At 37.7% G+C, this 24,929-nt stretch overlaps 1 protein-coding gene across 1 annotated transcript; it reads left to right on the top strand.

The window, feature by feature from the left end:
• The first annotated feature begins 12,255 nt into the window (after nt 1-12,255).
• LOC143594642 (protein CUP-SHAPED COTYLEDON 2-like) lies at nt 12,256-23,470 on the top strand. The gene is made up of 3 exons (XM_077073905.1): nt 12,256-12,922; nt 22,374-22,657; nt 22,982-23,470. Exons 1-3 carry the CDS (start codon nt 12,736-12,738, stop codon nt 23,468-23,470), a joined length of 960 nt encoding a protein of 319 aa, XP_076930020.1. The 5' UTR covers nt 12,256-12,735.
• The last annotated feature ends 1,459 nt before the right edge of the window (nt 23,471-24,929 follow it).

The following is a 24,929-nucleotide window of genomic DNA, read 5'->3' as shown; positions in this document are numbered from 1 at the left end:
ATTTATAATTATTTGATCTATGATCATGATGTTTTGGTGGGCGACGAGGATGAACTATTTATGATCTTGGACCTTATCTTGTATTTTTGTAATCCGTTAATCCATTAAGTATGATCATTATAAATCGCTTCTTCAATTTACGCAATGTGTAATTGTACAATTAGATTTTAGGTTATGCGGTTTGTTTCACAACCCGAAACCTTGAGATGGATCTTCTTACTTGTTATTAGGTTGCAAGCTTTAATAAGCGATTAGAAATTCCCAAGACATGATATGTTGATCTGTCTATTTGATCGATAAATAATTGATAGACTAAGTATTTGACTATTATGTTTATCATAACTTAATTCAAACAATTGACACATGAATTGAATAATCTTTAAATACTATTAAAGCAATACAATGTGGACACATTGTCTTTTTCTAGGTTGTCCACATGTGCAATTCAGTCACCATGTTTCCATTCTCATGTGCTCTAATATTCTGTCCTGTGTCATGTTGACCAAACACCAAAAAACTTATTTAAACCTTAATATTTTCCACCAAAATCATTTTAATATATCTCTCTCTCTCTCTCTCTCTCTCTCTCTCGACTTAATTACTAACTTCACCATCCACCATCTTCTATATTCTGTTAATGTAGATCGTGATTTATCGTTTTCCAGTAAGGTTACATATTATACTCTAATGGCCAACAATTGTATATGATTTTCCGACAAGGTTATATCTTTTTCCGGCAACATTATATTTTCTTCCGTTTATTGTAGATCTAACATTTTATCTTTGTTTTCATTGTTAACTGATTTTTTTAAAATCAGTTTAGGTTCTAAATCAAAAACGGCGATGAAGCTAATTAATCTACGTTTTTACGTTTTTCCGGTGAGTTTTTCCATTCATGTGTTACACCTATAACAATGTTTGTTTTATATTTATTTGAAGTTTTATATTTTTTCCTTTTTGTTTCTTTCACATGTTGTTCTTCTAGATTTTAAATAAAAAGTTTCATTCATGGACATTATCATTATTCTTTTTCCGGTAAGGCCAATAATAAATTGTAAATCAGTGGTTTAACATTCCATAACATGTAGCATTACCGCGACTAGTTTTTTTATTTCTAAAACGAAACAATTTCGAATTTTAAATTTCAGTTAAAGTTGATATTTGTAAATGGTTGGTCAATATTCCATAACGTCTAAACTTACCATCATTACAATTTATTATTTTCTAAAACTATTTGATTTAAAAAGTTAAATTTCCAAATTTAAATTAAAGTTGATTTTTTTATTTAATTGCTGGTCAAACGTTTAAGTTGGTCAAACATTTTTAAATTGCCTGGTCAAACATTAAAGTTAATTTTAACTTTAAGTTGAACTTTTTAAATGGTTGATTAAACAAACATTTATAATGTCTAAAATTACCATCACTAAAATTTATTATTTCTAAAACGATATAATTTAAAATTTATAAATTTTCAAATTTAAATTAAAGTTGAATTTTATGAATTACTGGGTAAATATTTCACAACATGTAACATTACCACGATTAAAATTTATTATTTATAAAACGAATATTAATATTTAATTTTCTCATTTCAGGTTATGTTCCCAACTTAATATAACTAATTTCATAAGTTGAAGATTTGTTGATAAGATATCTTATGTTTTTGTTTAATATTGATGTATATTTTTGTTATTTTTCATGTATTTATGTATTTTTCACAATTCATGTAATTTATTTGATTTTTATATAATCAATCATATATAGTTGTTGGTTTTGTCCATTTAATATATTTTAATCAGAACCGATGTATTAAAGAAAAAAAAATATTTTTGTATCTTATATTTATCTATTTATTATTGATAATCTCTATAATTTATAATAATTATTATAATTTTAGTAATTTTGTTATTATTAATTCATTACCTTTTCTAATTAGTTGTTACATATTATTTTGACAGAAATAATAAAATTTACACCTTACCATTTTTATGTTTCAATATATTTGACTTAAAACATTATTATGTTATTATATTGCAAGATACGTTATATTTTTTATATATAACCGATTACGTTATATATGGAAAACACAATAAATAAGTTATAAAGTTTTCATGATTTTAATTATAAGATATTTAAACTTCTTTTAAATTCGGAAATTGACCAATCTTTCAACAAATTTTTAAAAGTTTTAATACTCTCCATAATTTTAAACTCATTTCAAAATCTTTCCATAATTTTTTAGGTTTTCAAAGTAACGGATTTGATCTTCATATTTGTAGTTATTTCTAAATTAATTAGTCATATTAGTAAAATTAGAACATATTTGATTTTAATTTTTGTGATTTGACATTAACTAGAATAAGTTATCATTTTAATATTCAAAAAACTGATTGTCAAACTAAAAATACTTTTGTAAGGCCCCGTTACCGTTGTCTCACATTTGGACGTTGGATTTACTCATAAACACAGTTCATAATATCAGAGTTAATAAAAACATTCGCGGAATCTTAAAACATTCAAACCAAAATATTACAAAACCATACTTTGTTGTCTTAACGGGCATTCAAATCATTTAAAACATAAAACATTGTCTTTAGAATAACATAACATTTCTTGAGATGCCAGCTTCTTCAAGTCCATGCCATGTGCTTCCTCTTATGCAAGCTGCCTCAATCTACTCACCTGCGTGCATACTAAAAGCCAGCTACGCTGAGTGAGTTCTAGTTAATCATACAACATACAATATATTCTCATACTTGCACACGTGCCCGAAGGGGTGTACATTATTCATAATTACTTTTCATACATAACTATCCGTTCTATTTAAAGAGCCTTCCGCTCTATAACCTCACATATATTATAAGGGTCTGGTCCCTAACATCACAGATATTATAAAGGGTCTGGTCCCCAACATCACAGATATTATTAGGGTCTGGTCCCTACCATCACAGATATTATTAGGGTCTGGTTCCTACCATCACAAATATTATAAAGGGTCTGGTTCCCAACATCACATATATTATTAGGGTCTGGTCCATACCATCACAGATATTATTAGGGTCTGGTCCCTACCATCACAGATATTATTAGGGTCTGTCCCTACCATCGCAGATATTATTAGGGTCTGGTCCCTACCATCACAGATATTATTAGGGTCTGGTCCCTTTGTTTCGTGTAACTGTACCGTACCTGTTCATACATACTTTACTTGACAATACGTGCAATCTCCGAAGAGCGTTCACGTACCATCATCATAACATAAATGCATTATGCATACATCATATATTCATACATACATCATATCTTTCATCACACTTATCAATCATATCTTAACTACCACCTGACGGTACATGCAATATCCGAAGATCGTTCACGCACCGTCAAACAATCAACGTACTTAAATCATACAAGGCATACACTTACCACTTAAGATAAGTGTATTAACTATCACATCGAGTATGCACACAGCCCCGAAAACATAACAAGGAAGTGGGGCTAGAAACTCACCTCAATGCGGTTGCCTTCACCGTTTACGGTTATTCCCTTCTTGAGCTGTGCACGACTAACTGTATAATAATTACAGTATTAAGTACCGCTCTAGTAATCTCATTGCTACTTAATTAGTCTTACACGTCTAAGCTGTTTTACTTCATTAAATCATTACCTGGTTAGTTAATCGTTACTCATTTACCTTTAAAGGTATCTTTCATAAATTGCCAAACTTCAAGGGCTGTTATGTAATTACATAATTCTTTTCTAAGTTCAGGGACCATTCTGTCTTTATATTAAACTCCTAGTTCGTTACTTTTCCCTTAACGAATTGGATAAAGAACCACCCTCTGATTCGCTAAGCTCCCATAACGAACTAGCTAACGAATCACCCTCTGATTCGCTAAGCTCTCATAACGAACTAGCTAACGAATCACCCTCTGATTCACTAAGCTCCCATAACGAACTAGCTAACGAATCACCATCTGATTCGCTAAGCTCCCATAACGAACTAGCTAACGAATCACCCTCTGATTCGTTAAGCTCCCATAACGAACTAGCTAACGAATCACCCTCTGATTCGCTAAGCTCCCATAACGAATTAGCTAACGAATCACCCTCTGATTCGCTAAGCTCCCATAACGAGCTAGCTAAAGAATCACCCATAACGAATCACCAATAGTTCTTATCCAGACTTTGACTCAAGGGTCAAAATCAAAATCGTCAAGAACAGCAAATAGTCAACAGATCTTAGATCTGCAATTAAACCTTCGTTTCTTAACCAAATATCACGATTTTGGTATCAACGGAATCGTCTGACCAGCGCCTACAAACCCCAACCATCAAATCGGCCTAACATCGATGTTTAAGGGGTGCGATTTAGGCATATAGGTTACGGGTTTACTTAGGTTTACAATTAACCCATCAAATGTTAACCAATTTCCATAAGATTTGTTGTTTTGGATTCGTTTATAACAAACCAACACAGATCTATGATTTCCTTAATCAAACCGAACCTATATGAACGATTTCTAAATATAAACGTACCTTAGACGAGTCGGTATACGAACACGAGCTGGTCTTTGATGTTGTTTTGGTTCGTCACAACGATCTAGCACCAACAATCTTGGGTTTCGACTTCGGATCTTGGTTCGGGTTATAGGATGGTGTGTGTGTTTTCCAAGTGTAGGCTATGGTGTAGAGAATGGATAAAAATGGAAAGGTTTAGGGTTTAAGGGGTATTTATACTCCCTTAAGCCCATGGACCTAAGGCCCATTATATTCCTTATTTTCCATCTTCTAAAGTCCAAGCCCACCTTCTATTAGTTTATTTATTTAAACCGATACACGACACTTTATAAAATGAACGAAATTTATTTTATTAATTCTTATCAAAAGCAGGATGTTACAACTTGTCATAATTGTAATGTAATCTTACTTTAGTTTACGTGAATATTAATTTTTAATTAATACTAAAATAATAACTGTGTTATTTTAGAACACAATATTCAAACTGAAATAATTTATAATAATCAATACTTAATATATTATAAATTAAATAACTGTTTTATCATCATTTATAAATATTATTCGTCACATATGATTTAGTGAATATTGTTAAACATGACAACTTTTCATAATTTATTAATATTATTGTTTCCATGAATCAAGATATTTCAAATTATTTCTATCTTTACATGGAATACCAAATTCAAACTTAAACTACAAAATTTAAACTCCTTTTTAATTAATATATTTAAACTCCTTTTAAATTCATAAATTGACCAATCTTTCAACAAATTTTTAAAGGTTTTAATACTCTCCATAATTTTAAACTCATTTCAAAATCTTTCCATAACCTTTTTGAAGTTTTCAAATTAACCGATTTAATTTTCATTTTTGTAATTATTTATAAATTAATTAGTCATATTAGTAAAATTAAAACCGATTTGATTTTAATTTTTGTGATCTGACATTAACTAGAATAAGTTATCATTTTAATATTCAAAAAACTGATTGTGAAACTAAAAATATATACTTACCATAACCGTAATGTAATCTTACTTTAATTAACGTGAATATTAATTAATAACTAATACTAAAATAATAACCGCATTATATTAGAACACAATATTCAAATTGACATAATTTCTAATAATCAATACTTAATATATCATAAATTAAATAACTGTTTTATCTTCATTTATAAATATTATTCGGCACATATGATTTAGTGAATATAAACATGACAACTTTTCATAAAATATTAATGTCACTTTCTATTTCAAAAATTAAACTAATCACATATTAATTTCTTATTGTTATTATTTATAGTAGATTCAATTGATTATGAGATTCCACACGCGAGACATAAGTTTATTTTTATATTCACCGTTTTAAATTTGGTTATGTATGTTCAATTTTTTTATTTTTTTGAATTTGTGTTCACAAAATATTAATGTCACTAAATTTCTCAATAATATATAATAAACACGTATTATATTTTTATCCATTTTAACTAAAAAGTATTTTAAACATAATATAAATCTTCTAATTATAACATCCAAACAATTTGATAGTTTAAGTCTTCATAATGTTCACAAAGAATACTAAAAATATTTGATAATTTATTTCTTATACGTTTATATTTTGTTTTCATTGATTTTGCATCATATTTTTTCACCTTTAATTATTTTCAAAGTCAACATAAAAATTTTTAGTCTTTCCAAAGTTATTTGAAAATTCATTTATTGTAAAACGGTTTCAAGTTTTCCAAGTTTAACAAAATATTAATGTCAGTGATTTAAAAGTTTGTTGCAAGATTGGTCAAAAATAAGAAAAAATTCATAATTTTTTAAACTTGACTAATTCCAATTTTTTTATATTTTGTAACTATTTTGAAAATATTTCAAAACAGGTTGTTTTAGAAGAGTATCAAATTTGTTAGGTATAAAATGACGACCAAAAAATGTTTTTATTGATATATCTTTTTGGTTTAATGGTTTAAGTCAGAAAGATATTTTTGTTATCATTTTACTTTGTTTGTTGTTGTATGTTATTTTGTTTTAATAAAAACAAAAATTTAATAAAAACAACTTTATTAATGTTTAAATGTTACTCATTATTAAATATGTTATTATGGTATATTTAATTTGGATGCTATTGTTTTATTATATTTTCAGGTGGTGAAACAAAATGAGTTTCTTTTGGTAGAATGTTTGAAGAAGTTGATGGTGGTTTAATATGAAAATACATGTTGATGTCTTTTGTTGATGTTTTTAGGTTGTTCGATGTACATTAACTTATTGTAAGTTTTAACTTTTAAGATCTAGACAATGTAAATGGTTAACGTTTTGGTCCGAAAGTTTGAAGAAGTATTGTGTTGCTTGAATTTGTTATTTAAATTTATTATGTTTGTTATGTTCAAATTAACTTCCTGTAATTTGGAAGTTTTAATATTAAGACAACATAAATCTACTACTTTTTGGTTGGTACGGTGATGTGTTAAGTGACAATGTAAATCTATTAAGTTTTTATAGTTAAAGAAATATTATGTTTGTTTAAATTGATATTTAACTTGATTATGTTTAGTGACAAGTTATTCCACCCACGTGTCACGCGGGGTATATACCCTAGTATAAACTAATTAATTACCGGTTTTATGTTTTAAAAATACCTTCAAAATAAATGGTTAATGGTAAACGTTGATGATTACAAACTAAATCAATAACTGATGAAATCAAAAGCACATTAATTAAAAAAAAATGCATAATCAAATCAAACGAACATAAGGATTCAATTAACCGAATGATTAAATCAAAATCAAAAGTATATGTAAAATCAAGTTGAATCCAACTACTAACGTTAGCTCTACCCGGATATGATCATATGTGATTTAGCCTTGCATTAGATGGTCTTCGATTATATCTGGATGTGGATGTAGAAACTATGGTTGTAAACGTGATTGGTTGGTCCTTGATGGTTTTCCTATAAAATCCGCCCAAAAACAACGGGAGAAGGAGGGTAGTTGAATTAGGTTAACATCCCCTTATACAGGAATGAATTTTTATGACAAAGACTAGGATGTCGAGACATAGCGTAAGGTATGCCGAGCCCAGCGTAAGCTATGATGGGTTGTCAACCTACGCCAAGTCAAAATGTTAATGTTCTTGCTTCTGCCCTCACATTTCCACCTAGCACAATCTACAACCTGCCTCGCGTAACCTACACCCACGTCTTGATCCTGTGAACCATCCCGGACCTTCCTTGTGCTTCCTTCCTCTTGGGTTTTGTTTAATCTTCAACTTAAAATCTCCATAACCCTCATTTAAGCTCCCATTACGTGCACATACAAAACTAAACAAATTAAGTAATTGCATTTGATATAATAAACAATTAAAAAAATATGATATTAAACCTTAGAAACACGTCATTTAACCCACTCGATCATCAAGGTTCCTTTTCTTAACGAACAAACACGGACACACAAACCTTGTTCGTTTAATTGTTCTTGTTCGATTGTTTATTCTGTTAAAGTTCAATAAACGAACATGGACATGCTCCATTCATGTTCTTTCGATTCATTTACAAGCCTGGGTGTTCATAATCAATTAGAACTGATTAATCCGTCTAAACAAAAACAACTTCTTGGGTTAAATGAGATCTAAAGGGCTCGATTCACAGGCTGTTTTAATTGATGGTTGTTGAGTTGCGTACGACTGGATCTGGAACATTGGAATTGGACGTGCAAACTGAACTGATCACAGTTTAGCTTTTATTGTTTCTATATACTTGTTTATTAATATTAAGTACGTATATGTATTGTGTAGATAATAAATCTTGACATGTTAAATACAAGCATATATACTACTGCTTTGAAAAAAAATCAGTACAAATTTCACACCGTCAAATCAGTAAAGTAGTTGTTCTTGGCTTCTTGCTACCTAAAATGTTTATCAAAACTTATCAAATTGGACCGTCAACACCTACACTAAACAATATATTAACGTTCTCATTCTCAAAATACCACCTTATAATGATCTTATTTTTGTAGATTATTGGCTAATATTTTAAACTGATCGTATATATGATATGCTTAATTATAACTTTTATAAATATATTAATGATAAGAACGTGGATATAAGAATGACAAGAAAAGTAATGTTCAAATCACGTACAATAAAATCACAAAAGTAATATCTCAAGACATGATGACCCAATTATAAAATGTGTACGTGAAATGTATTCGTACGTGTGTTTCATGATCAAGAAACTTAAGTTTGAAAATATAACTTCTTGAGTTGTTATATAACGTTTGTGTTGTATCATTGTTTTTTTCTTTTTTAAGTTGGTATAATAGGATGGTTGGATATGAGATTTTGGTCATTAAATGGGTGATTGCGGTAGGTATAAAACTGAAAAATAAAAGAAGATGGTTAAGTTCAGGTTTTCACATGGAAGCTAGGACTAGGAGGCTATTGAGGTAGGGGAAGACTATTATGTATATGATGAGGAAGGGACATATTTATTTCAATTAAATGCTACCCCACCCCACCTCACTTTCCCTAATTACCCTATTACCCCCCTTTGATTTTACAACTCCCCACTGACCCAACCATCTTACTGTGCCCCTACCCCTATACCTTTTATCATTCTCTTGTTTTATTGCTATATATGCATGTATACAATATGTATATACAAAGAGGGAGACTTAAGTGTAAAGGATTGATTATACGAGCCATTGTATTTGCAAACGGTAGAAGTGTAACTAAAATTTATTACGACAGTGACATGAACCTGAAACAGTTGGGTGTATCCGTGCACTGTTATAGATGATTTAACCGAATCTTTGTAACCGCATACTTTTTTTTTTCTTGTTAAATGTCATAATTTGAAAGAGCATTACAAACTATGAACACTAATAACTATCTGTACCCTTGAATGATAATTACAAAAAACATATTAACCACACGAAACTATGATCACACTCGAAACTAAAAAGCAAGAAAGGGGATTTGATATTTATACAATATTGATATGGATTGTTGTGATCTCAATATTACACGAGTCTAGAGATTCCGCATCTCAAATTTGAAACGATTCAGTTGACGATTTTGGTACGTCCTAACAACAACTGCTTGGTCAAGTTCCACTAATCTACCAGTGACTAAAGATTTGGTAAAAGTTGATGCACACTTGTCATGCCACTGCGCGCTAAGATCAGTGCTACTGATTATTCGCTCCAATTGATCATCAATTTCAAGCCATTTACTAGTTATAAGGCAAATTGGATGTTACTTTTTGTACTTAATAATATGCCAAAATTAGTTTCTTATGCTAGTATATTAGTGTTACCCTCGCCAAGGCCGTTGCCCCTTGGACCTCAGAAAGGGCCAGCCCGTTGCTGCACCAGACCTGCCAAAGGGCGATGCCCCTTTGAACCCCATATGGTATCAACGCCAGAGTGATATTTTATCACCAAAGTCAAAGTGAACTTAACGAGTATGTACACCACGCCTCTAAACTCGCATTAATATCTATTATATTTCTCATTTGATTTATAAGTAAATTAGCCCAAAATAAGTTGATAACACTAAAATCACAAAACACGTTAACAAAGGGCCAACCATGAGTCTATTGCCTCAACTTTTAGCGAACGGATACAAGTGCGACTTGTTTGTTTACACCCATATGTGTTACCAATAGCTAAATAAGTTAAAAGTTAGATCTTAATTTTTTTTAACTTTTGTACATGCATATACCTTTTATTCTTGAGACCATATAATTTATGTGTTGTTTTCCATGTGCGGGTTGTATATGTGATTTTCCTCTATTTATTATTCTTATATTAAGATTCATATTTACCTATATATTATTTTATTATATCAGTTTTGTTGCATGGTTTATTTATCTCTGTTGGTATTTGGTTTATTATTTATCCTTAGTACTGTTTGTTACTCACTATTGTATCTTTAGTTCAAGTATTAGGATAATCTTTAACATTTTAGCTAGTATTATTAGTTGATTACCTTATCATTTTCTTGTCATTGCAATATCAAACAAAATATAGAATAAGAACTATCGAACAAACTTATAGATAAACAATAAATTAACAAGTGATAACAATAACAGGAAACATCAAGGTAGTTATTGATCTTCCGTTTCGGATAAATCTAGGGGTGGCAAATGGGTTGGGTTGGGTCGAACGGGTAGGGGCAGAATGGGTCAACTAAAAAAAGGTTTGTTTTGGTTTCGGACGGAATGGGTTTAGGGGTTAGAACATGTCCAAGTTGGAACGGGTCAAAACGGATTTGAATAGATCGAACCCGAAAAAATCAATCAAAATGAAACTTAAAAATTGAAACTGAACAGAAATGAAACTGAAAAAACCGACCGAAACCGAAACAAAAACTGAAACTGAACAGAAATGAGGATTTACTGAGTACGATTATAATGATGATTCGTTTTTCATTGTCATTTTAAAGTTAAAACTCTTCTCTTTCACATGTGAGCGTCATAGTAGGCTACAATTTTACCATCAAATTAAGGCTCATAGGATAAAAGTTAATTTGAATGATGCATCGCCATCATGAATGTCGTGTGATCCTTCACGTCTTGCCAAGGAAATTTACACATTATTCATCTATTATTTCTACAATAACTAAAAATTTGTTATTATTTCTACAATAACTAAAAATTTGTTATATATGTTAAATATTTTTTTTCTTCGTGATCATATCCTAAAATATATAAATAAACATATAAGAAAAGTGAATAGAAAATTTTTAGGCCGGTAACTTTATCTATAAAACAATTTAAACGAATTATATCTATTTATTGTTTTATGATATACCGTAGTTACAAGAAAAATTCAAAATCCCTCCGTAGCTTTATTGTCCATTTAAACCCCTGTTTACAAGTCTACATGCATGTGTTACGAGTACAACACCTAGGCGTCTTAGAATCATTAGTATGCCATAAATTTGCATTCGATCACATATATTCATGGTTTTGAAAAATCAAATAATCTACAAATACACTACCAACTCCCATCAAAATAATTCACAACTAAAAAGGCCCCTACCATTCTCACTTAAAATCAAGCTTTTGAAATTTCTTCATCTTCTGATATATTGTTCGTTGCAGGTCATTTAATGCACTATTCAATAATATGTAAGTTGTTGCATGCATCAATTTAAATTTAAACTAGTATATCCAATAAATCTAAATTTAAATTTAACCACCCCGAAAGATGTTTCCTTCGATGCGGTGGAAAAGAGATCGTTCCAAAAATTATCCTTTGAAGCAGTTTTATTTTATTATTTTGAAGCGTTTTAATTTATTTTGTTGAAGCCGTTTTAATTATATAAAACAATTAAATAATTAGAAATACTATATTTTTTGCAGAGATTTTCAATTTAAGAAGCGGTTTTATTTATCAAAATACTATCATTTTAGAGCAGTTATATTTAATTTTTTAAATTTGCTCTAAAACATCATAAGAAAATGTTGTAACTTTTAAAACGATAACTTTCGAATCCCCTTTTCCTCCATCTAAAAATGCATTATGTACAAGTATTATTACTTTAGTCAATAATAATATATACCGACAGTTTAACCATTAACATTTATAACTTACGTTTTTATAATCAACAACTTAACTCACGTAATCATATTAAATTTACATTTAACTTTCACTAGATTTCACTTCAATATAAATCTCTTATCATAAAGTAAATTAAGTTCAAAGTGTGATCTAATACTTTATATATGGTATATTGACAAAACAAGTACCTAAATACAGTCAATTGAAATACAAACTCCAATTACTAAATCTTCCCGTGTTTAGATTACATATATACACGTCACTTATGGTGATATACTGGATATATATTTATGATAGTATAAAAAAAATAATAAAAAATAGATGCATAGAGTTCACCGTCCTCTCTTATCTTTTCTTGACTGACAAGAGGAATACCCTGCGCACGCATACTCTTAACACTTACACGTCAGGCATGCAGACACACACCCAACCCAAAACACACGTTAAAAAACCCTAATTTCCATTTTTAGAGCAGTTTTATTAACCTATCGACGATAGTGACTTCTTCTTGTATATTAATTCTTGATTCTCCAAATCCCCATAAACGCCACCTCCATCCCCCTATATATATATATATATAAATACACATATATATCTACTCATTGCGTCACTAAAAGCAAATCCCCAGTTGGGTTAATTCCATGGAGTTTTTCAACCAACATTCCGATCATAACACTGAAGCTTGTTTGCCACCGGGATTCAGGTTTCACCCGACAGATGAAGAGCTTATCACATGCTACCTTTTAAGGAAAGTGCTTGACGGCAACTTCACCGGATTAGCGTTTGCCGATGTTGACCTTAACAAATGTGAACCATGGGAGCTTCCACGTAAGTGTGTTTAAACATTAGCCTAGTGAAGAAACACTAAGTGACCCCGGGCAGATTACGGATAATCTGGGGGTTAAATAGATGTTTCCCACGAGGGTTAGGTCCGGCAAGATGGTTGTTCTTCAGATGACCTGCAAAACAGACACCGTGAGCTCGTCACTGAGAAGGGGGTACCTCCTTGTGACCACCCTCCGGCGTGAGAATCAGACTAGATTGCTCTTGAATATAAGTGTATATTAAGAGAATTAGCTAGAGAGAAGATGATAATACCGTTCCAAGGTGTTGGAGTATTTATAGCCGAAGGTAGGTGTCCAAGAAGGTACAGCCGGCTGAATAGTGTTACTGTTCTACCAACTGTGGGCTACGCACGTGCCATCTGGTGGTTGGTGGGTAGGCAGCGGCTGATAGTGACCAGGCCGGCTGTGTACTATTCCTTTTCCACCAACTGCAGGCTATGGACGTGCCCCGACGGTTTGGTGAGTAGGCAGCGGCTGATAGTGACTTTAAGTACCAGAGCGTGCTGCTCGTTGTACTGTTGTCAGTGAGCTGTCGCTGCTTTGGTCAGATCTTTTGTCCATACCTCGTCAGGTACAGTACAAAAGATTCTCCAGTAGCGTACGGACTGGCTCATTTGGGCGGGAGTTTTCCCGGCTTTGGGCGGGAGTATTCCCGGCTTTGCTCATTCCTTCTTCAGGTGACATTACTGAATTATTCTGAGAGTTAAGTGTCTTGTGCGTGTAGCCTTGCTGTTAGTGCGGGTAGCCTTCCCTGATGGCTAGTATCCGCAGCTGCGGGAACAGGCGGAGTACGTTACCATTGGGAGGCTTTTCCTGCGGGAACAGCTTGCGTACTGCGCGTAAGGACGTCATCTCTCTGAGCGTGGTGGGTCCTGCAGATCTAGTTGGTCTTTGCGCAGACGTCCCTTTTAAGGTGAGTCTTGCGGGTCCAACTGCGCAGACGTCCCTGTTCAAGGTGAGTCTTGCGGGTTCAACCGCGCAGACGTCCCTGTTCAAGGTGAGTCTTGCGGGTCCAACTGGGCTCTGCTGGGACCTACCTCTTCAAGTCCCCCCAGTCCAATGTTCTTCTCATGAATTGTTAACAAGTGAGGTGAACTTTTGGACTTAAGCAAGGGGTTTTGAAAAGGGTTTAGTTTTAATGTTTTCCATTGGGATTCTTCCCGCGGAAGTTCTAATGTCACGTGCAGATTTTCCCACTGTTCTGCTTGATCTTTGGGTATGATGCGGGTAGGTGTGTAACCTCCTCGCAAGTCAGGACCGTTGAGAAAACCTTGTGTAGATTCTCCACGAGGTTTTGGTAGTTTTAGACATAGTGATCAATTATGTTTAAACAACCAATTCCATCTTGGGGATTCAAACAATTTAGTTCTCAATGTTCCCGCTATGCGGGGATGTTATATCCCTTTCCGCAAGCATGGCCCAGAAGATCCTTCTTGGTTTCAATTCCCTGCGGAGTGCTAAGTATGTGAAGGGTTTTGCCTTGACACTGAACCCGCACTCGTCTTATAGTTACTTTACTTCCATGGTATTCCTGGCGTCAATTCCCTGCATGTGCTAAGTATGTGAAGGGTTTTGCCTTGACACTGTACCCGCACTCGTCTTATAGTTACTTGGTTGCCGAGGTATTCTTGGCTTCAATCCCCTGTAGGTGCTAAGTATGTGAAGGGTTTTGCCTTGACACTGTACTCGCACCTGTCTTATCGTTACTTGGTTGCCAAGGTAAGGGGTAAAGTCCCGCTTACTTTTGAATCTTTTTGAATCTTTTTTGAAATTCGAAGAGTTGGTGAAAGGATAAGAACAGTCTAACCTGTTGAAGGGACGTCAGCGTGGTCTGACGGTTTCTTCTGACAGTTTCAGGACGTGCAGGAAGTTATGGCGACGTGACAGTATATGGTCATTCCAGACGCTTTTTCAGGCGCGTGGGCGCGTGGCCGCGAAATTTATGGCACGCGTCCTTTCAACAGCTGTTGCTAGCTTGCTCTTTGTCACGTGTCATAGTTTCATTGCACCTGCGATTTCTCTCTCTTCCGCATTAAATTCATCGCATTCATTGCGATGAGTATATAAAGGGGGAGAGGGTGCATCTTAATCCACACCTTCACTCTTCTTCTTCTAAGTGATTTCCGGCGAATACTCTAACTTTCTGTCGAGCATTCTCCTGAAATCACTCTTCTTTACCTCCAAAACATGTCTTCTCATGATCTTGAGGCTGCTGCCGAGGAGTCTGACGTGTATGCCGTGAACCCGTCCACGTCTGATAAGGACGATAAGAGTACTGTTGGCGAGTGCCAGTGTGCTCTTACCGTCGAACTGTACCAGTACATCGTTAGGAAGTTCAAGCTCGAGCCTTTCGAGCCTGAGTTTCCTAAGCCTCATCAGACGGTGTACGATGCCCCCAAGGGCAAGATAGGGGTATATGCTGCATTCTTCGTCTATGGGAATCTCAGGTTCCCATTGACGAAGTTTGTTTACCGTGTTTTGGAGAGACACGGTGTACATCTGACGGAGGTGTACCCGATGGCGATGGCAAAGGTTCGCCACTTTGAATGGGTGTGCCGCATTCTGGGCGCTGAGCCCCACGTTGACCGCCTGATGACCTTCTATTCGTGGAGGTGCATCCAGGGGTGGTATACCTTGGTCACCCGGATCAAGGGTTTGAAGATCTGCGCTACCGAGCGCAGTCTTCGGTCTTGGAAGCGGGAGTTCTTCTACATCTCTGCCCGTGTCGTCCCTATTGCGATGACATTCAAGAACGGGAGAGCACTCCCCAACCTTCAAGCCTCCAACTACCAGGAGGCGGAATGGTTTGCCAAGATCTCCCGGATCCAGACTCCGGTCTACCGCTTTGCGGAGTCTGGGATGGTGATGCTCGGGATGAGCCGGGTATGGAAGGATGCTGGGGCAGAGGCGTCACAGATTCCCATCGTCCTTGAATACGGTTTGAACTCTATCCCTTACGGTATGTTCCGTCTTCTTTGTTGATTTAGGGTTTTTCTTCTAACCATTTCTTTCTTTTTATTTCAGAGGGGAATGACTTACAATCGCTCCTGCATCCGCGGGAGGCTGGTGGTCCCGCTCGGATGGGTATTCGCGGTCTTGATGAAAACGAGTTGCCCATCCTTGAGCAAACGGCGGATCGGTTTGTGGAGGTCTACCCGCCGGGCCACGAGATATTGAGTGCCACGCGGCCAGGTAAGGAACTCTTTAACCCCCGCCCTCTCCATGCTCAAACCTCTGCTGGAATTCCTCTAATCTTGTCATCTTCTGATGAGGAATCCGCAGACGGTCCTTTTCTCGTGAGGAAGAAGAGGGCTGCTGGCGCGAAGGGCAAGGCGAAGGTTGCCTCCACTGCCGATCAGGGGAACCGGTTTGAGTCGGAGACCGAAAGCGAGGAGGCGGCGGGGAACCTTGGTGGTGCTGAGACCACTGTTCCGGAGGTTGAGACCGCTGTCACCTCCGGGCAGCCCAGTACGGCGACGGTGACCGGCGTGAAGAGGCCGGCTCCATCTGGTTCGTCCTCGCCGATCAGAACCTTCAAGCTCAAGAGAACTCGTAAGTATTCTTTATTTATCTTACCCGCAATTCTTTCCGCCATCATACTTATATCTTGTCTTCGTGCAGGCGTGGATGCAACCGCATTCCCGAGTGGAGCGGGAAGGAGCGTCCCTGGACCCATGACGGTAGGTTTGGTCAACCTACCCGAGGCGATGACCCAGGCGGCTGCGCCTGTTTCAAGTGTTGGTTCGGTTGCTCACCCGGTTGAGGCAACTGTTCCAATTGTAACTTCGTCTCCGCCGGCTGTCAGTGCCATCTTCACTGCATCTTTCACTGAGCCGGCAGTGATGTTTTCTGCGGGTTCCTCCGCAGCGGCGGCCACGGTTGTGAGTTCACTTCCAGTGAGGTCACCACCGATGGTCTCTACCGCGGCGGCTTCAACCGTGCCTCCGGTACCGGCGACTACCTCGTCCCCGGGCGGTCCAGCAGGTATGTTTGGAGCTTCTAGCCAATCTTTGCCTCCTTCCCATCTGCCTGACCTCTTGGATGGATATCCCTTAGGTTCGGGTGATGGGTTTGGCGGCTACCGGCCAGTTGTTGACCCTACAGGTGCGTAGGGTTATTTTGGCCTTATATATATATATATATATATATATATCATCTTTTCCTAACCGCTTTTTGTTTTTTGCAGTGTCGGATTCCAATGAAGTGTATGTTCCACGATGGAACATCCGCCGAGGAACAACCCTTCGCACGTCTGTGGACTGCGTGGAGTGGGCGCGCCACGCAGCTCCCAGTGGTGCGTTGGGGGAAGCAATGGCTAGCTACCAGGAGGGTAGGCTAACCAATGAGCTTCGAATTCTCCTTGCCCGGATGCAGCCGCGCGTCGAGTTGCTTTGTCGTGAAAACGACAAGTTAAAGGCTGCGCGTATCCAAGAAGTGGCTCAGGCGCGGGCTATCCGGGATGAGAACAAGAAACTTACCGCCATTGCTGCGGAGAAGGAGAAGGAGAAGGCCTTCAAGGCCCTCGAGGTTGAAGTTCAGGCCCGTCTCAAGGCCCTTTCCAAGGCTGCCCAAGCTGTTAACGAACAGCTTCGGTTGGCTAAGGAAACTGCTCGGAACGCTACCGAGAGGGCCACCAAGGCTGAAGCTGTTGCTGAGCCTCTTCGCGTCGAGAATGAAGAGCTTAAAGCCAAACTAGAGAGGCTCCAGCAGGCTCATGATGCCTTGGCCATGGAAGACGCCAAGAAGCTTCAAGAGATCTTGGACCAGAGGGGTATGCTTGACCATACTGAGCGTAAGCTAAAGGGCGTTGAAGAGGCTGCTGCTAAGGAAGTGTTGCTTGCCAACCTTAACAAAAGTGAAGCCGAACGCGCCCGTAACCAAGCTCAAGCTGCCCTCCAAGAGGCTCTGGTTACCAAGGAATGGCTTCTTCGAGAAGCGTTGTCGCAGGTATGCGTAGCTTCATAATGTCTTCACGCTTTTCTTTGTACTTAGAAAAGGTTTTGACACATTTTTTCTTTTTGTAGGTTGTGCATCGGGTCTTCACGGATACATCTTATGACGATGCTATGAGCGCAGCCCTCAACGCTTCCCATGATGATGGGGAAAAGGCAGGTTTCCTGCTTGGTCTGGGGTATGTTGAGAAGGGCATCCCGCCTTCCAACTTCCCTCTTTTTGACGTAGATACTGAAGTTGCTTATGACCAAGCAGTGAACCAGTATGCTGCCTTCCCGCATCCGGTGATGGAGAAGGTGAACGAAGTTGCTGCTGCTGATGATGGGCTAGCTATCCTCAAGGCTTTCCTTGAACCGCCACAGCCAACTGATGGTGCGGGTTCAAGTGGGTTTGGGGGGAGTGGTCCTGAAGTTGAACCTTGAGATCCCTTCCCACCGTTAGGATAGATTTATATTACTGTAGGCGGGTAGATACCCGGCCATTCTTGTAATTAAATTTTTTATGAAATATAAATGTTCGTACGGGTAAGACCGTCACTTTCACTGGATGACTTGCTTTATAAACGTTATATGACTTGCTCATGCATGTTACAGCTTAATTTGGCACTTGTTTTGCCGCATAAACAATATATGATTTGCTCGTGCATACTTTAGTTTAACTTAGCAATTTTCCAAGTGTTTTGAATAAGTTAACCGTTCGACGCGCGGTTGTCAATAGGTTAGTGTTCAGTTTTCTCTATCATGATTGTGCGGGTAGGACCGTCACTTTCATTTAGTGGGATGACCAATCTTCCCCTACAACTAACCTGCGTGAAAGTTTTCCTTAGAAATTTTTGCCGTTTTTCGTGTTTATGCGGGTTTTGCCGCCGTCCACACGCAACGACTTCACTTATTTATGCGGTGAAGACCGGCATACCAGTGTTTTGGATAAGTTAAACCGTTCGACGCGCGGTTGTCAATAGGTTAATGTTCAGTTTTCTCTATCATGATTGTGCGGATTGGACCGGCACTTTCATTTAGTGGGATGACCAAACTTCACCTATAACTGACCTGCGTGAAGGTTGACCTCATCTCTTAGAAATTTTTGCCGTTTTTTGTGTTTATGCGGGTTTTGCCGCCGTCCACACGCAACGACTTCCTTTCACACTTATTTATGCGGTGAATACCGGCATATCAGTGTGGAAAGTTCATAAGTATAAATGTAAGATCATCAGCGTCAATGTGATAAGGAAAATCATTTCCATTAGAAGTGGCTCTGGGCCTTTTCTTTACAAGTTTGGAATTGATCTACATGCAGCCTGTGTAATTGAGCTCCCTTCCATGTTGTTGGGATGGGAGTGCCATCGAGCCGATATGCACCTGGTTCGGAATCTCGTTGTTTACGCAGGATGTAGTCTCCAACATTGAAGCTGCAGTTTCATCCGTGTTTTCCCCAACTGGGGTTCTACACGCATTAGTCTGCTTAGCATTCATTACGCCACGAGGTGCGTAAGCGTCCCATCTCTTACAAATTCTTCGACGATGTCCTTCAAGTCTAAGCATTCCTCGGTGGTGTGGCCTCTTGTCCTGTGGAAGTCACAGTATTTGCTCTGATCAGCGTTGTGACGATGTCGGATTATTGGAGCCTTTGGCCATGGAAGCCTCTCAGTGGCGAATATCTCGGTGACGCTTTTGGTAAGTGGCGTCCATCTGGAGTTCCGGTTCGACTGTACGTTATCCCTTCGCCTAACCGATGGTGCGAGCCGGATGAGGTGTCAAAGTTTACCCTTGACAGCCAAATGCCTAGCTTCCGCTTTTTGTTTAGTCGGGCGGTAAGGACGTTGTCTTCTCTTGTTTTCTGGGTGTAGAGGTTTGTGCTCTGGGAAGATCTCTACCCAGTTGCTTTTCCGTTTCCGCGAAGCGTTTAGCTGCTGTCATGATGCCATCCCACGTGGATGGCATGCCATCTTTACCCGTTAAGGTGCGGATGAGCTCTGGGTATTCGGCGCCCTGGATGAAAGCAACGCGAACAAGATCTTCGCTAATATTGCCCAGACTTAGCTTCTTTGAATTGAAGCGCGTGATGAAGTCTAATAAAGACTCATCTTCCTTACGGATGCAGTTGAGGATCGTCCATTGCTCTTCGGTATACTTTCGTTGTTGACTGAAATGTTGGCTGAACTTCTGCTGGAAGTCTGCCCAATCGTAGATGTGGTGGACCGGTAGACGGTTAAACCACGCTCTGGCTGCTCCAACCAGCGTCATCTGGAAAATATAACACCACGTGGGTTCCGTCCAGTTGCTGACGGTTGCCCCCGCTATGAATCTGTTCAAATGATCGTCTGGGTCGGATGTACTATCATAAGTGCCGATGTTGGACATCTGTTTGGCACTTCTCGGGGCGATTGCTTCCGCAATGTCCCTTGCAAACTTGGACGTTCCCGCATTTGCAGCAGTTGGTCTGAAGGTTTTAGAGAAGTCACGTGGGTTTCCACCCGCGTTCCTTGGTTTGAAGGTTTCTCCAAAATTCCTTCTCGGTTGGAAGCCCGTTTCCTTACGCTTCCCTTTCGCCCTATGGCGAGGGTTTGCGTCGGAGTCGGATTCCTCCGAATCATCGTTCCAGTAGTCGCACTCATTGCTCATGTTGAGCTGTTGTCGAGTGCTTCCAAATTCGTCAGCCTGTTGGATGGAACGTAAGCGTTCGTCCAACTCAGCTTGGAATTCCTTCTGGCGTGCTTTCGCCCACGCTTTAACTTGTTCAAGTGTTTGGCGAGGGAGCCTCGTCTGTTGTCTTTCCACCTGGGTATCCCAGGGGATGATTGTTTACTGCACTTGCCCCGGCTCGAGTGACCGGGGTAGTGTTACTGCACTTGCCCCGGCTTGGGTAACCGGGGTAGTGTTCGTAAAATTTGTATTTTCGCCGGTGTTCCCCCCAGTAGCTGGGGTTGTGGTTACCGGGGTTTCTTGGTCACTCGGTGGCCTTGGGACCGGAGTAACTTTAACCATCTTTCCAGAAGTTTTGAAAAAACTGAAAAAGAATTAAGTTCTAGCTTTTATGCACGGATGGCGCCAATGAAGAAACACTAATTGACCCCGGGCAGATTACGGATAATCTGGGGGTTAAATAGATGTTTCCCACGAGGGTTAGGTCCGGCAAGATGGTTGTTCTTCAGATGACCTGCAAAACAGACACCGTGAGCTCGTCACTGAGAAGGGGGTACCTCCTTGTGACCACCCTCCGGCGTGAGAATCAGACTAGATTGCTCTTGAATATAAGTGTATATTAAGAGAATTAGCTAGAGAGAAGATGATAATACAGTTCCAAGGTGTTGGAGTATTTATAGCCGAAGGTAGGTGTCCAAGAAGGTACAGCCGGCTGAATAGTATTACTGTTCTACCAACTGTGGCCTACGCACGTGCCACGCTGGTGGTTGGAGGGTAGGCAGCGGCTGATAGTGACCAGGCCGGCTGTGTACTATTCCTTTTCCACCAACTGCAGGCTATGGACGTGCCCCGACAGGGTTTGGTGAGTAGGCAGCGGCTGATAGTGACTTTAAGTACTAGAGCGTGCTGCTCGTTGTACTGTTGTCAGTGAGCTGCCGCTGCTTTGGTCAGATCTTTTGTCCATACCTCGTCAGGTACAGTACAAAAGATCCTCCAGTAACGTACGGACTGGCTCATTTGGGCGGGAGTTTTCCCGGCTTTGGGCGGGAGTATTCCCGGCTTTGCTCATTCCTTCTTCAGGTGACATTACTGAATTATTCTGAGAGTTAAGTGCCTTGTGCGTGTAGCCTTGCTGTTAGTGCGGGTAGCCTTCCCTGATGGCTAGTATCCGCAGCTGCGGGAACAGGCGGAGTACGTTACCATTGGGAGGCTTTTCCTGCGGGAACAGCTTGCGTACTGCGCGTAAGGACGTCATCTCTCTGAGCGTGGTGGGTCCTGCAGATCTAGTTGGTCTTTGCGCAGACGTCCCTTTTAAGGTGAGTCTTGCGGGTCCAACTGCGCAGACGTCCCTGTTCAAGGTGAGTCTTGCGGGTCCAACTGGGCTCTGCTGGGACCTACCTCTTCAGTAGCTTAATTAATTAATTTATTTTTGTTACCAAATGAGATTTTGGCTAGCAGTACCAAAACAGTAGATAACTATATATATCTAATGTTTTGTTACCGCTGACTGCCTGACTATCTAATGTTTTTGTACCGTTTTAATAATTAATATATTGTAACGTTTTTAATTTTGGAGGCCCTTTTTTTGTATTTAATTAGATTTTAGAGACAGTTAATTACTTTGAAGGTACCAAAGTGTAACTTATGACTTATTTCTTTCACAACTTTAAACTTATAATATTTTTAAAATGTTATCAGGGTAAAAATAAGCAGTCTCAAATGCCCCCTTTGTACTGTTAAAAAAAAAAAAATTTAACGTGGAGTTGTCGTTTTAAAAAATTAATTTCTTTTTTTGTTAATAAATTGTGATAATTTTCTAGTGTTAATTTCTTTTTACAGAAAAGGCGAAGAAGGGAGGAAAAGAATGGTATTTTTTTAGTCTTCGAGACCGGAAATACCCGACGGGGTTGAGGACAAACCGGGCGACTGAGACCGGGTACTGGAAGGCAACCGGAAAAGACCGTGAGATCTACAGCTCAAAGACTTCTGCCTTAGTGGGTATGAAGAAAACCCTAGTGTTTTACAGTGGTAGAGCTCCTAAAGGAGAGAAAAGTAACTGGGTGATGCATGAATACCGTCTTGATGGCAAGTTTGCCTATCATTATCTCTCAAAGAATTGTAAGGTATGATATGATTAATTAGCAAGCTTAGGGTTTGTAAGAGTTTGAGTTTGCATGGTATTTATTTACTCAATGTTAAATTATTGGATAAGTTATTAAAAGATTTATTAGTTATCCGTACTAAAGTGTGACTTGAAGGTAGTTTAATAATGATAAAAAAATATTAGAAAAATTTATAATTATCCTTACCATATAATATAAAGTTATCTGTGGTTACATCAGTCATTATTGATACGTAATGCAGGTAAATAATTTACCTCATATTATTGTTATTATTATTATTATTGGTGTTTACATCAGTAATCTTATTGTTGTTACGTTTTTTAGGACGAATGGGTGATCTCCAGAGTTTTTAAGAAAAGTAACGCGGGACTTGTTGCTGGCGACGTTGTTGGTAAAAAATGGTCAACCGGCGGCATAAATTACGGGAAAGAGTCTAGTTGTGTTTCGGCTGTTTCGGATTCACTACCACCGCTGCTTGAACAAAACTATCCCTACGACAGCACCGGTGTTTCAAAACAGCACGTAACCTGTTTCTCCACGGCCTCAACCACCAATTACTTCGGCTCACAACCCCTCTTCGACTTCCCGCCACCAGAGCCTCTGACGTCATTTTCCGAACAAAAGAATGCAAGTGTGTCGGCCTTCCCTAGCATGAGCACACTACACGACAATCTTCAGCTCAGCTTCTTTAACTCCGCGGCAGTGCCACCCATGCACGGCGGCGGAGAACCAAGCAATTACCACATGATCAGTTCTTCCGGCGAGAACCAGAAACTTGGGCCCATGGAACTGGACTGTATCTGGAGCTTCTGATAAAAGGACGGCGGCTTTAAATGTATGTGTTGAACAATTTATGGTGCTTTAATTTATCCGGGGTTTAGGATATTAAATGTGAAATTATTAAGTATGGTAGGACGCTATATTATGTTGTGTACGTTAGTATGTCTGGTCTAGTCGTCTTTATATTTATAATTATTTGATCTATGATCATGATGTTTTGGTGGGCGACCAGGATGAACTATTTATGATCTTGTACCTTATCTTGTATTTTTGTAATCCATTAATCCATTAAGCATGATCATTATAAATCGCTTCTTCAATTTACGCAATGTGTAATTGTACAATTAGATTTTAGGTTATGCGGTTTGTTTCACAACCCGAAACCTTGAGATGGATCTTCTTACTTGTTATTAGGTTGCAAGCTTTAATAAGCGATTAGAAATTCCCAAGACATGATATGTTGATCTGTCTATTTGATCGATAAATAATTGATAGACTAAGTATTTGACTATTATGTTTATCATAACTTAATTCAAACAATTGACACATGAATTGAATAATCTTTAAATACTGTTAAAGCAATACAATGTGGACACATTGTCTTTTTCTAGGTTATCTACATGTGCAATTCAGTCACCATGTTTCCATTCTCATGTGCTCTAATATTCTGTCCTGTGTCATGTTGACCAAACACCAAAAAACTTATTTAAACCTTAATATTTTCCACCAAAATCATTTTAATATATATATATATATATATCTCTCTCTCTCTCTCTCGACTTAATTACTAACTTCACCATCCACCATCTTCTATATTCTGTTAATGTAGATCGTGATTTATCGTTTTCCGGTAAGGTTATATATTATACTCTAATGGCCAACAATTGTATATGATTTTCCGACAAGGTTATATCTTTTTCCGGCAACATCATATTTTCTTCCGGTTATTGTAGATCTAACATTTTATCTTTGTTTTCATTGTTAACTGATTTTTTTAAAATCAGTTTAGGTTCTAAATCAAAAACGGCGATGAAGCTAATATTTCTACGTTTTTACGTTTTTCCGGTGAGTTTTTCCATTCATGTTTACACCTATAACAATGTTTGTTTTATATTTATTTGAAGTTTTATATTTTTTTCCTTTTTGTTTCTTTCACATGTTGTTCTTCTAGATTCTAAATAAAAAGTTTCATCCATGGACATTATCATTATTCTTTTTCCGGTAAGGCCAATAATAAATTGTAAATCAGTGGTTTAACATTCCATAACATGTAGCATTACCGCGACTAGTTTTTTTATTTCTAAAACGAAACAATTTCGAATTTTAAATTTCAGTTAAAGTTGATATTTGTAAATGGTTGGTCAATATTCCATAACGTCTAAACTTACCATCATTACAATTTATTATTTTCTAAAACTATTTGATTTAAAAAGTTTAAATTTCCAAATTTAAATTAAAGTTGATTTTTTTATTTAATTGCTGGTCAAACGTT

The sequence above is a fragment of the Bidens hawaiensis genome, unplaced genomic scaffold (assembly GCF_021521415.1).
Source record: "Bidens hawaiensis isolate Kalapana, Puna unplaced genomic scaffold, B.hawaiensis_p1.1 tig00044041_1, whole genome shotgun sequence".
NCBI classification, from domain to species: Eukaryota; Viridiplantae; Streptophyta; class Magnoliopsida; order Asterales; family Asteraceae; genus Bidens; species Bidens hawaiensis.
The sequence above is the reverse complement of the archived record's forward strand: the minus strand, read 5'-3'. Positions and strand labels throughout refer to the sequence as shown.